The sequence below is a fragment of the Populus alba genome, chromosome 18, assembly GCF_005239225.2.
Source record: "Populus alba chromosome 18, ASM523922v2, whole genome shotgun sequence".
In the NCBI taxonomy this organism is placed as follows: domain Eukaryota; kingdom Viridiplantae; phylum Streptophyta; class Magnoliopsida; order Malpighiales; family Salicaceae; genus Populus; species Populus alba.
The window spans coordinates 15,795,538-15,808,730 of NC_133301.1; the positions used below are offsets into that span (position 1 = coordinate 15,795,538).

Here is a 13,193-nt window from a genome sequence, read left to right on the forward strand (position 1 = left end):
AGTACAGTCATTTGTCTTAATTAATCCTTGATCTCAATTGACATCTTAAGATTTTAAGAATGAGTTAAGGTGTATGTGCTTCATTCAGTTCAAGACTACTGTTCGTTGATTCTGCCTCCTCCATGTAACCTCAAAAACTCCCACACTAAGCTTTGATGGAAGGTACAAATTGATTCATGGTTTTAGTTTTTGCCTTCAACACATGGATATTGTTTTGTCTTATCAACTTTATGATGAGTTCCCTCTGAACTCTTTCACCAACTTTGAAAAAGCTGAGGAGCTATCTCTCATTAGCTGACTTGGGGCTGCACATTCTACAGCATTGCCTGAAACAAACAATGAAAAGAAATCGTGTTTGCATTGATCCAGATGGGAGCTGCAGACTCAGATGCCAAAATACTGCAAGTGTTACTGTTAGATGGTTTACGGGTCCTTACCATCATCAAGAAGCAGAACCAGGTCACTGTTGATGACAGAAGTTATCCGGTGAGCGATGGTGATGACAGTGCACTGTTTTGTTTCATTGCTCACTGTTTTCTGAATGATATTATCTGTGTCCATATCAATGGATGCAGTGGCCTCGTCCAAAACAAGAACTTTTCTTTTATGCAGCAGTATTCTTGCCAGGCAAATGAGTTGTCTTTGCCCTAGACTCCAGTTTTGACCCTCTTCTGCAACTGCAGTAGCTTTCATGATTTTAGAATCTACAGACGTTCATCCAAGGTAAGAAAAAGAGCATACATGTTTTTTCTGATTTAATTACCTGGTGCTTCTAACCCCCTTTGATCTTGCTTTACTGTATTACCCAAATGACACTTTCTCAGAACCTGAAATACCGAATGATTTTATATGATCAGAAGATGGCTGATCTAGCACTCTAATTAATCGAAAAGTTATAATATTCTAGTTCATACCTCCCAGATTTCCATATCATTATGCTGTTCTAGAGGATCCACATTATTCCTGATTGTTCCTTGAAACAATGTAGGGTCTTGAGGTATTATGCTTAGTTTGGATCTTAAATCCTGCAATCCGATTGTGCTGATGTCTAATCCATCGATAAGAATTTGTCCCTGTGATGGATCGACCAGCCGGAATAGTGCTTGGATCAATGTTGATTTTCCACTCCCTGTTCTCCCCACAATCCCAATCTTCTTTTCACCTGGAAAGGTGCAAGTTATTCCTTTGAGAACTAGTGGGAGATCAGGACGATAACGCACTTCGAGGATTCTGAATTCTATGCACCCAATCTCAGGCCATTCTGGTCTAGGACGTTTATCTTCGATCACTGGAGTTGCCTCACTTGGTATCCGACTAAACTGAAGAATCCTCTCAACTGAGATCATCTTATTCTCTACATTGCACACGTTCCAGATGACCCAAGCTTGTAGAACATTGATGTTTAGGCCATAGGTGACTGCAAGTCCTGCCAAACCTGAAATAAATTCAAAAAAACAAAAGGTTGTTAGCAATTGGTGCGTAGACTGGTGGGCCAAATCAAAACTAAGAGAGTTGACTTGAAAAGGTCTAAAATATGATTTATTTGGGCTATCTGGGCTTGTACAGACCAACTTGAAGAATCATATCTAAATGGAACAAAACTTGAAACAGAAAACTTCAGTATAATGCAGAGAAGGGCGAAGAGGTGCTTACTAGGGTTAGTAACTGAGCTTGATGTGCTCACCAAGATGACAAGAACAGCAAAAAATCCAAGATTAAAAAGAAAGTTGATCCGAACGCAGAGCCATTCCATGGTTGCAGAATTAAAGAAGGCAATGCGTGAGAAGTCATTGATCAGGTTAACATTTGTGGTATAGAATTTTTCTTCTTGACTGAAGCAACGGATAGTTACCACACCACTGACTGATTCTGAGAAGTGGTGAAGAATTGGAGCCTTTTGAATCCCAGCCATCCTTGCAAGTTCTCTGGCAGTTTCTAAGTAGTAAACCTGCCAAAAAATTTTAAATACTCAGCATCATAGAACTAAATGAAAAATAGGACTATTTCATATACATGAAACTGTAGGTTAAACGACTTGCTTGTCTGCTAGCTGCGGTTCCATGGTTGTGCTAATTTTCTTCATGGGGATTTATAGCTAAATCATCTGCAAAAGGAAAGTTTATTCTCACCTGATACCATACGGAGATTGTGAAGCTGGCGAGGAATAGAAGGAAGACCGGCCATGCCACATTTGACAAGAGGGCAATGACACTAATTAGCTGGATGAGTGCAAATACTAATCCAGCTACTCTGTAGGATATATCGGTGTCCACAGTCGCTTGGTCAGTTGAAGACTGAAGAGCAAATAAAGGTAAGGAAACGATCAAAATCTAGATGAGAAATTAGCTTCTGACAGAACAATAACTTTAGAAAGGAAACGAAAACAATTAGAGGGCTAGTAAACATGGTGATGACCAAAAAGACTAACCCTGTCAAGGATTTGACTTGAAGAAGTGGTGTCAAAAAATGACATGGGAGCTTGGAAAATTGATGTTATCATGCCGGTGAAGAGCCGTTGGGCGGTCTTGATGGTGATAGCTGTTAACAACAATGCTCTTGCCAGTACAAAAAGAGAGCTCGCTCCTGAAATTAACGCAAATATCACTATAAATTGCCTTTTGCTAACCCTGCCCTCTTGTTCGGTAGCCCATGCAATCCAATAATTGCTTCCCATTTGTAGTGCTTGAAAGAAAATATGGAAAAGAAGGAGAACAGGAACAAAAGCTCCTTTGTATGCAGCAGTAATGAAGCTTGAATAAACTTTCCAGCTAACTCGTCCACTTCCCCTCACCTCCTTTTTAGCCACTGGCACAGATTGCCCATTACTGACTTGCTCTTTGTTAGTTTCTCTGCTTTCTTGATTTTGATTTTCCAGATATGATTCACTAGTTATGGAATTTCCTTCTGTTGAGCTTAGTTGTCTCAAAGATTCGCAGTGCGCAACCATTAATCTTCTAAGTTCACCTTGTGTTTCTACAGCTAGATCTTTGTATGCCCCTGATTGAACTATGTTACCATCTTTCATTACCTACACAATATCCATTTAAATCGGATGAAAAATCATAACGAGAAGAGTGAATCATATAAACATGGATAAAAAATCATTAAACTTACCAGAACAAGATCCGATGCTGCTAAAAATTCCAATTGGTGGGTGACATAAATTACAGTCTTATCAGACAGGAGGCCCATCAGACAATGCTGCAAAAAAGTTCCAATGCTATTGCATCATTCATCCAAAAGAACTGATAAACCTTGAATAAATAGGGCATGGGCGCATGGCTGATAGAAAAGACACATGAAAATGTTGCTTACCTTGAATAAATGTGCTTTTGTATGTGCATCGACAGCACTGAAAGGATCATCCAGGAGATAAACATCTGCATCACTGTATATTGCCCTAGCCAATTGAATCCTCTGCTTTTGACCTCCACTTAAAGTTATTCCTCTCTCTCCCACCACTGTCAAGTCCTTATGGACCAGCCTCTCAAGGTCCTCTTGGAGTGCGCAAGCTTCTATAACATTCTTGTAGAATGCCTTTTTCATATTGTTTCCAAACAATATGTTGTCTTTAATTGTACCAGACTGAATCCAAGGTGTCTGAGAGACATAGGCCCTGGAACCAACAACCTCAATTCCACTTCCAGATATCCTAGGGATCTCTCTGATAATACTGAAAATAAAACTGGACTTGCCAGATCCAACTGATCCGCAAATGGCAACCTTGTTTCTCTTCATGATTCTTATATCCTCTCGGATTGTTACTGTTGGCTGCAAGATGTTTGTGTTGCTTGTTTCCCAAGCATATTCTCCTGTGGTAATATTAATCACTGAATGGTTTTGCTGAGGCAAACTGTTAACCTTTGATAGCTCTTGGTTTTCTTCTCTTAAGAACTCCTGGAGTCTAGTGATTGAAATCTTTGCATGTGCAACAGCAGAAATAAGTTCTGGCATGTTATAAATGGGCTCATGCAGCATTTGGAGGGTAGCTAAAGCTGAGAAGATTGAACCTGAACTAAGCTTTCTGTCTAATATAGCGCTAACTCCAAATGTCATTAAGGAAATTAAAACTGGTGAAGTCCAATACAGAAAGACAAGTGCTGACTTTGCGTACAGGAATTTCACCAGCCAACCTCTTTCAGTTTCTCTGAGAAGAAGCAACTTATCTAGAAAGGTAGGCTCCCAAGCATGCAACTTCAAGATTTTCATGCCTTTTAGAGTCTCGGATGTAGCTTTGATTCTACAGTCTTTTGCTTCCATTATCCTAGAGTGGAGTCTGTTTTGGAAATTGGACAAAGGGGTGTTGCTCGCCATAATCAAAACTGTAGAAAGAACAGCAAGAATCGAAGGGATCCATCCAAGATGTTTGATTAATATGAACAATGAAAGCATCACTTGAACTGGCAGCAACCAAACTTCTTGAAATCGCTGGATGAATTCCACAACCTTTTCAGTATCTGTATTGACATAGTTGATAATCTTTCCATTTCTCTCTCCATCACTCTTCACCCTTAGCAATTTCTTGTGAAGCAATGCCAAAATGTCCGCACGAATCTTTATTCCAATTTGGTGAGCTCCGAAGTACCAGTGTCTCTGCGAAAGAGATTCGGCTGTCTTCGCAACAAAAATGACAGATGCCAGAACAAAACCATGAAGGCTACTATCATCATCCTTGGAAGTTAATAGTTGAATGAAGTTTGCAATCAGAAAGGGTCCCGTGTAGGAAGCCATGGCATAAACCCCTAAAAAGATTTAAAACAAAAAAATGTACACAGCCAAGATTGAAAATCTAAACAAGAATTATCAAAGAAACAAAGTTATTATACCAGCAAACATAGCATTTAGGGCCAGGGATCCCAAAACAGAACGAAAAATAGCATTCCCTATTGATGGGGTTTCAGTCTTGTCCTTCTCAAGAGATTCTTCTAACAAGGAGTAGCCTTTAACAGCCATAGCTGATCGAGGGAAAGTAGGAATATCAGAAGCTTTAAGTTTTTCTCTATACCCTTTCGAAAAGAGTGGATTAAGCCATCTGAAAGTAATTTTGCTCCAAAAACTGGCCTTGGTAAAGGGATCATCAACTTTCAAAGCATCCACATCCTTGTTTAGGAGATGGCGCTCAAGTTCTTTTTTGTATTCCATTAAGCAATCTAACAGTGGAGGACAAGCAAAACCTTAGTAACCAGACAAAAATCTAAACAAGTTAAGCAAAAAAAAAATCCAAGAAGTAGAAAGCAGCAATAGTGCAGAAGCATTACACACTAATGAATTAGCAGAATCTAAAAAGAAAAGAAAAATTAGCGGCAGAACATGAATTTCAAGTTACATAGCAGAAGACTAAGAGCCAGTTTGGCTTGTAGTACGGTAATGCATTGAAATAATATTTTTTTAAAATTTGATTTCATATCATGTTAAAAAATGATATGAAAACATTAAAAAAAATTCATTTTTTTAAAAGTTTTTTAAAACACTTAAACAAAAAGGCTATAAAGGAATTCAATAGATGACTGCAGCGAAAGACCTCTTCGGCTGACTAGTGAATGAGTTTTGGAGGAGCAGCTCGAAATTATAGAATCACATCAATGCGTAGACTATAACTGATAAATTGTAATTGACTTTATTATTTTTTTTTTTTTTTTCATTGGATGTTAAATGCATTTCCGATTCCTTTTTTTTTTTTTTTTTTGAGTAATAAATGAATTTCCTAAAGGGAAGCAATGACAACCTTTTCCCCTTCCAGTACTCGTCGAAAGCAAGAAACACAAGGCACAACAAGATAGACTTGCAGAGTATAGCTAGGGACTGAGCAGTGGAGAATAGCAGAGAGAGAGAGAGAGCTCAGTTCCTCTTATTACACATAGCGGGAAGGGATGTTTTATATTTTATTACAAGACTAGACAGTAGTAGTCTGTTGTCTGGTCTGGTGTTGTCTTGTATTGCCCTCCTTAGAAGGAAGCTTTCTGATTGTTTCCAGGAAAAAGGCTAGACCTCTAAGAATTCCTACATAGAATATTGTTTCCATATTCTATCCGAGACCTTTTTAATTTTAAATTACCTTAAATTAATTTATACTTGTAAAATTAAGATTTCCTTTCCTAATTTATTAAGCTCACACATTTTCCTTTTTAACATTTACCATTATTTGACATATATATATATATATATAATTTATTATTTAAAAAATAAATCATAACATATTGATTCTCATCCATATCCACCTCTTGACAAAGTTTTTTTTCTAACCGGATTGGCGACAACTAAGATTAAGTTTGCTGGCGGCTCAAACAAAGACCGACTAATTAGTGGCGGGATATAAGAGGTGGCTTTAGGAGCACCATCTTCCGGTCAGTCACCATCATGTGTAATTGTAAATAGAGACATGCCATCTGCTACGAGACGACCGAGCAATAAACAGATTAGTCTCATGGTCAGGAGTACCATCACGGCCACTAGTATGCAATGCATGCTTTTCCAGGTCAAGTGGCCATAAATGATGACAGAGGATTCTTCAACTGCATAATAAAATAGAGAATGAGCTCTTAAACAAGGCAATACAAGCCCTTCTTTGCAGCCCCTTTTTGTCCTCCTTTCGTGTGCTCAAACATGTTGCAGAAACCTTAAACAATCTCTCTTGCTATTTGCAAATTGTAATGCATGCGGTTCCCCACCTCAAACATGGGACTGACAACAAGATAACCCCGAGACAGATGAATGGGCAGCAGGAACAAATGCTAAATGTATTAAACATACAACAGCACAAAAGGAGGGCAATTATTCAAAGGAATTGTATTGAGGGAAATTGTTGAATTTTCTTTCTTTTTTCTTGAACTCTTCTTATCACTATTTTGCCTCCATAATGGTAACATTACAAACCTTCCAATAGCCAAATGCTCTCTGGAAAATCAGTAGAAAGAGAACCCAGGATTAAATTCAAATTGGGCATCAACTACATAGTATACAAAATCTACTCCTACTTTACGCTGCCATCCCACGACTTTCACCACCTCACCAATCACCACTGTCTTCCCCGTTCAAAAAAAAAAAAAAAGACCTTGACCACATTAACTTCCCTCAATTGTCCGTAAAGATGCAAAAACAAAAACCAGCTTGTTAGTTTTGTTGTCAGGCTACTCAGATAACCAATATACCACCCCACATGTCAGTGAGCAAAGAATCTATAAAATCTTTAAGAGGGGTTTGCTCCGTCAGGGACCAGCAATCCAGCGATTCTGGCAATTACAACTAACAGCTCCTATCTGTCAACTTAACTGTGGTCATCTTCCCAACAGGCTTAATCCTGGTATTTGTAGCTGCCCTATTTTGACTTTAAAGCAGGAGACAAGTTATGGTTGTTGGAATCTTCGGCTTTTGAAACCTCAATGTCTGAACCATTAGCAAGTTCCGCAGAAGTATTGCAATTAATAGCCGGTAAAACCTCCATACCAGGTCTTAAGCTAGCAACCTCTTCTCTGGCAGCCAGTTCTTTATTAACATCATCCAACTGGAGAGATTGCACAAAACTATCAGACATTTGATTTATGGTATCATCAGCAAGCAAACCTGGACCATCTACTTTCAAACTAGGTTGCTGTATGGCCTTCCTTTCCTTCAAAGCTCTCTCACATCGATCATAAAATCCAAAATCATCCATGATAGATGTAGGTGCGTCATAATCCTTGAAAATTTTCAACATCTCAATACCCTGTTCTAGTTTCACCTGAGTATTTAGCAAAGAGAGAGAGAGAAATGAAAAAATCTATTAGGCCAAAAGAACTAATCAATAAAAGGAGTTGAAGCCAAAAGAAAATTGGCAAAAAAGATGCTTGACCAGAAAACATTCATCTTGATTGAATGGTATATGCAAATAAGGCTAAACACAGATTCAAAAGGGATAATGAGATTAGCAAAAGCTTAGATGATGTCTGATTCACGAGAAATATGTCAGCAGCTGGAGCCTGGAAGTAGATATAAATTAGGACCAGCAAGAATGTAATGAAGTTATAAACACCAAAAATTATCCTTTTAGATCATAAGCGACTAGGCACAACACTATAGCATTTCCTATTCAAAGAAAATAGTACACACAGCCCAGGAAAATTCAACACCAAAAAAGAAAATCGATTGCTGTGCTTTTTGGATCACCAGACCACTCCACTCAGCATAAAAAATCATTTTGCAACCTAAGTAATTGTCCTATGTTTCATTATAAAAATAACGAATCAAGAGAATGATCCCTACATTCTAGACACCGAGTCCAAAATAAAATAATATCAATAATAATAAAAGAGGAGAAATGTTGATAATTTTTTTTTTATAGCTTTACCTCTTGTGAATCTCGACTATGAGTAATGGGCTTGTTATCATTGTTTTCAAGTAGTATGTGTCGGAAACGACTGTTGGGAACATCTTTGATAATATGCCACTGGACTGGGAACTGGCCATTCCATCTATCTTGCTGCCAATAATCAGCATCCTTCTCAAAATCTACAGGTCCAACCATTTCCGCTACTCCACAGAACTGTCCACTTGCATTGACCTGCAAAAAGATAGAAACAAATCCAAAACCATTAATAAACCAAAAATAAAAATTCTATTTCAGAGCAACAGACAATTTAAAATAACACACAAGGATGCAGGTTTCAGAAACAACTTGCTCACTAAAATGATTATGATGTTCTAATTCAACTTCAAAATGTAAAAGATAACAAGATGCAGCAGGAATCTCCAAAAAGACTGTTTCAGAATCCAGTCTACAAGTTAGAAATCAACCAACATGAACCCATAGACCATGATCACCAAAATTTAGAATTTAACCCAATATAAGATACAGAAGAAGGACAACTTTACAAGGAATAGCTAGAAGCAAGTCAAAGCATGATGGAAGTGATTCAGTTGAATAGAAAAAAAGATGCATGAAATAAATAGCTTCAAATAATTAAAGCACAAGAAGTCAGCATGAGACCTTCAACATGTTGGCTAGTTCCATGTTAATATTTACATATATAGGTCTGTATTCAAGAAACAACTACCACTTCCTTTAAACTGACTAGCACATCGCAGCATAAAAATCAGTGATCCTACTTAGTCAACTGACTTCTACTGCCAAACAATAAAAGAAAAGACATTGTCAACAAAGGTCTGTGGCCTTCTGCTGGCTTCTAAAACAAATACAAACTCAATCCAAAAGTAAAATCCCAAACATAAAAACAGCAGAATTAATGCCCAGATCAAAGAGGATGCCCTTTACTATCCATAGACAGCTTGGTCCAAGCTAACATATTCAACCATTTATTAAAATTGAATAAACTCTAAAAGCATTAGCTTCAACCAGGTTCCCAGTAATCAAATTGCCCCTAACATTGATGATAATGGAAAACAAAGCATTATAATGATGTCAAGTTACACTGACATACCGAAAACAAGAGAAAGACTGGACAGTTTCCTTCCTTTTCCTTTGCTTCACGATAAGCAGCATCAATTTTTTTGTTCCCATGCGGCGTGCTTGCCCAAATACTATATTTAATACTTTTATGAACATTATCCTCACTGAAAGACTTGATTATGAAGAACTTGGCATTCTTGTAATCAGTGACAAAAACTGGCCGGTTATATAAATCAAGCTGAACCCCAGAGCTAGCAGAATTGCCTTCGCTTTTACCAGAGGAAAGCTGTTCAGTGGTGTTCTTGCCCTTAAGCTTTGAAGCCCTTGGTCCTCGATTACGGTCAAAACCAAGCAGATCATTAGAAGAATAAATTGAACCCTGATCTCTCTCTCTTCTCCTACCCTTGTCAAATCCAACTCGTGTCCGGTCATTAGCCCCTGCATAAGAAATTGAACCACCGCCAAAACCAGTGCTCTGATAAGAGCCACCATGCGAGTAATGTCCAACAGAGGAAGTTGATGTATATCCATATCCATGCAATGGTCTTTGCTGGTAACCCTGGAACCATTTAAAATAAAATTACAAGCTTATTATCAAACACCAAAGGGTCAGACAAGAAGCCGCTAGTTAAGAACAAGGACAAGTATGCGAGAAGACTCACTAGAACTAATCTTAACCCCTTGCTCTAAGCAGGTGGCTTAACAACTTCTAGTAATAATGATGTGTCAAGATCTCGAACAAAATTTACTTCAAAACTCTTAATAAAAGTTAGGGGGTTTTTTTGGGTTTAGAAACTTGTGCATCAATTCTGAAGAAACTAAATGACAGTAGTGACAAGCAAGAAAAACAAGCAGAAGAGGTGAATAAGAAAAAGAACTCAAAACTTTAGGAAATCCTAGATTTTGCAATAGCTGGGACAAGATAAAACAAACCTGTGCAGCATGGTGCTCATATGGCCCAAGTATGCCCATTGGTTGAGGATAAGCAGATGCAGATGTTAAAGAACCAGAGCCAGGAGCCCCAGGGACATTCCCCCCACCAAATGACCCATACTGTACCATGTAACCTGATCCTGGTCCAAAAAAGGAGTTCTCACCATTGCTTTCCGATGATGTTAGCTCTGAGGAGCCTAGAGGACCTGACGATGGCATATTTGGATGGTAAAATGGTGAAAATGGAATCTGCTGTGGGGAGTATAGCTGGGCATCTAGTACTATAGGAGTTAGAGGTGTAGCAGCTGGAGAATATTGGCCATATCCCATATCAGGATTAAAGCCATATCCAGAATGAAACGTAAGAGATTGATTATCATTGTAGATAACCTGTTCACATCCATGACACAAGAGGAAGAAAAAAAAACAGAATTATTCATTCAAAACAACGGAAACAGAATTCTACAAAAATCCGAAATTGAAAGGAAACGTTCTCACCGATGATAAATGCAATCCATCGGCCGCATTAAGATGATGATGTGGAGAATACCCATCCCAAACACCAGTGCCATGACCATAACCTAAATAAGCAAAAACCACTCGCAACACTCTAATCAATATTCTGACAAATACAGCTCATTCTTAACCATGAACAATACAACCGGGAAGGCAACTAACTAACCGGCATAAGGTGGTGGCATTGCCTGGTCATGCGAGGAATAATCATAAACATTGAACTGCGGCGGCGGCGGCGGAACAATGCTAAGATCCGGAGGAGGAGGTGCAGTCAAAGAAGATTGGGGGCGTTTTATAATGGCTGATTCCGCAGAAGGAGGATTGGCTGAAACAATCCTCTCATCATCCGCCGAGAGCGACTGATAAATAAATTACTCATAGATAAGATATAAGAAAAAAAAATCCCGGTAATTATTAATTAAATAAAAAAAAAACTACCTGGTCCATGGTAGAATTATGGCGATTAGTAAGTGTTTCTCCTGCAAAAAGAGATTATTAACAAACTCGGCTATTTTCAAAAAAAGGAAAAAAAAAAAAAAAGAAGCATGAAATAAGTAAAGAGAGGGAGATAGGTACCAGGTGGGGGTGAAAGACGATGTTGATTCTCGTCCATGGATTTTGAATTTGAATTTGAGAGAGAGAGAGAGAGAGAGGAGATCTGGGGATGGATGAATTTTGTAGTAATGAAAAAGGACGAAATTAATATAGGAATAATTAATTAATTAATTAGGAGTTGATTTGGATTTGGAGATTTGGAATTAAAAAATTTTTGAGTTTGAGAGGGAAAGGGAAACCACCGTATAAGGAAGAGGAAGGAGGGTTTAGGGTTTTTTATTCATATATGACTAAGGAGCGCTCTATCTTCCCGTCCGCCGAGGCGGTGGCGGTGGCGGTGGTGGAATACGCTCACCTGCAAACAAGGCGAGAAAACAAAATAGCGGGACCAAATACTGTATGGTATGGGTGGGGATACCACTCTTTTCAATTTCTGAATCCAAAACTAAATTTCTTAAACATATATGTTGTGTTGGTCCCGGCGGGGCTCGAACCCGCGACCTTCGGCTCATAAGACCAACGCTCTAACCAACTGAGCTACGGGACCGTTCAGTTACCAGCAGTGTGAATTATATAATATGTTCCAGGTCCTGCTTCCTAAAATGATAACGACAATATTAATCCTAGGAACAATTTTTTTGTTGCAGTTATCTTCTAAGACACGTTAGTTTGACTTGATGAAAAAGCATACCATTGTATTGTTAGGACTTAGTTAAGATCTTATAACGATGGAGTTTGAATATCAATCCGACCAAATCAAGATGCATGCCACTCCACCTTCATAAGCTGGATGTTGCCATTGCCACTCATTTGAATCCACAGGGAGTGCTCAAGAGGTGGTTGTCTTCCATCCGTGCGTTTTCTGCTGAAGAAACTGGCCTGTCCAATTTTGGAGTTGGGCTAGCATTTATCATTTCCCGGGTCGACATCATTGTTGGGCTTACAAGCATCAGCTGAATGCTGATCAAGACAGGTGGATCCATGCATGATCATTCAATCTACCTGGTTTACAGAAGAGAGAGCGCTCGTCCTCCCAGCATCTGGAAAAAGAACAACTTTATTTAGGCATGCTCGATACTAGTGGAACAATATGATCTTTTTATCTTATTTATGGTGATGAATGTTTCCGGTTCTTCAAATGCAGGAATTCCCAATGGCTGTGAAAAGGGTGCATACTCCTTCAGTGTGTGTGTGTGTATTGTTGGTGGTTATAATTATGCTACATACTGGTATGATTTTAATCTCCGATGATACTGAAGCTGACGCTGATGATGCTTATAACGAGGCCACTTCTGAGCTGTAGGGTCTGGATCCTCTTCAGTTAGAGCTTGCCCCCCTAGAAGACCAGCAGGATGCTAGCTTACACGCTGCGCAGACCGATCACTGGTCTTTTGTATCATCATGTTTTATTTAGATTCTTAGTTAAATATCGCCTGCTGTTTTAGATCATCACTGGAAAAACAAGTTTGATTTGACATCTCCAGCTCTTGAAACTTAAAAAGGGTTATTTCTTGAAGAACTATTGGAATATGTTTCACTTCTGCACCTATCATGTTGCATTGATACTCGGGATTTTTCGAAATCATTGCTGTACAACTCTTAATAGACTATGGCAATTTTGCAATCTTGACTTGTTGCATCGTGCTTGTAACCTGGGAACGCTGCTCCTTGTAGATGTGGAAATGATGAATAGCTTGTCAAAGACTGATTTTATTACCAACAAAGCAGCCTTGTTAAAACATAAATAAGTTTAGTTGAGGAGAAATGGAAATCTAACAGGGAATTAATGTTGTCGTCATCAAGCAAA

The 13,193-nt window shown here is 38.6% G+C and overlaps 2 protein-coding genes and 1 non-coding gene across 3 annotated transcripts; all 3 read right to left on the reverse strand.

Annotated features, from left to right (window-relative positions):
- On the reverse strand, nt 1–5,125 carry LOC118029065 (ABC transporter C family member 3). The gene is made up of 9 exons (XM_073406058.1): nt 3,316–5,125; nt 3,115–3,201; nt 2,429–3,028; nt 2,130–2,294; nt 1,654–1,948; nt 915–1,435; nt 764–827; nt 438–677; nt 1–326 (listed from the first exon to the last, which is right to left on the reverse strand). Exons 1-9 carry the CDS (start codon nt 4,729–4,731, stop codon nt 229–231), a joined length of 3,486 nt encoding a protein of 1,161 aa, XP_073262159.1. The 5' UTR covers nt 4,732–5,125; the 3' UTR covers nt 1–228.
- Nucleotides 5,126–6,720: 1,595 nt separating this feature from the next.
- LOC118029035 (YTH domain-containing protein ECT4) lies at nt 6,721–11,826 on the reverse strand. The gene is made up of 8 exons (XM_035032815.2): nt 11,408–11,826; nt 11,270–11,310; nt 10,998–11,190; nt 10,814–10,896; nt 10,316–10,705; nt 9,414–9,941; nt 8,324–8,536; nt 6,721–7,717 (listed from the first exon to the last, which is right to left on the reverse strand). Exons 1-8 carry the CDS (start codon nt 11,442–11,444, stop codon nt 7,316–7,318), a joined length of 1,887 nt encoding a protein of 628 aa, XP_034888706.1. The 5' UTR covers nt 11,445–11,826; the 3' UTR covers nt 6,721–7,315.
- Nucleotides 11,827–11,859: 33 nt separating this feature from the next.
- Nucleotides 11,860–11,933, reverse strand: TRNAI-UAU (transfer RNA isoleucine (anticodon UAU)). Its single transcript has one exon. It is a non-coding gene; the product is annotated as a tRNA-Ile (tRNA).
- Between the last annotated feature and the right edge of the window lie 1,260 nt (nt 11,934–13,193).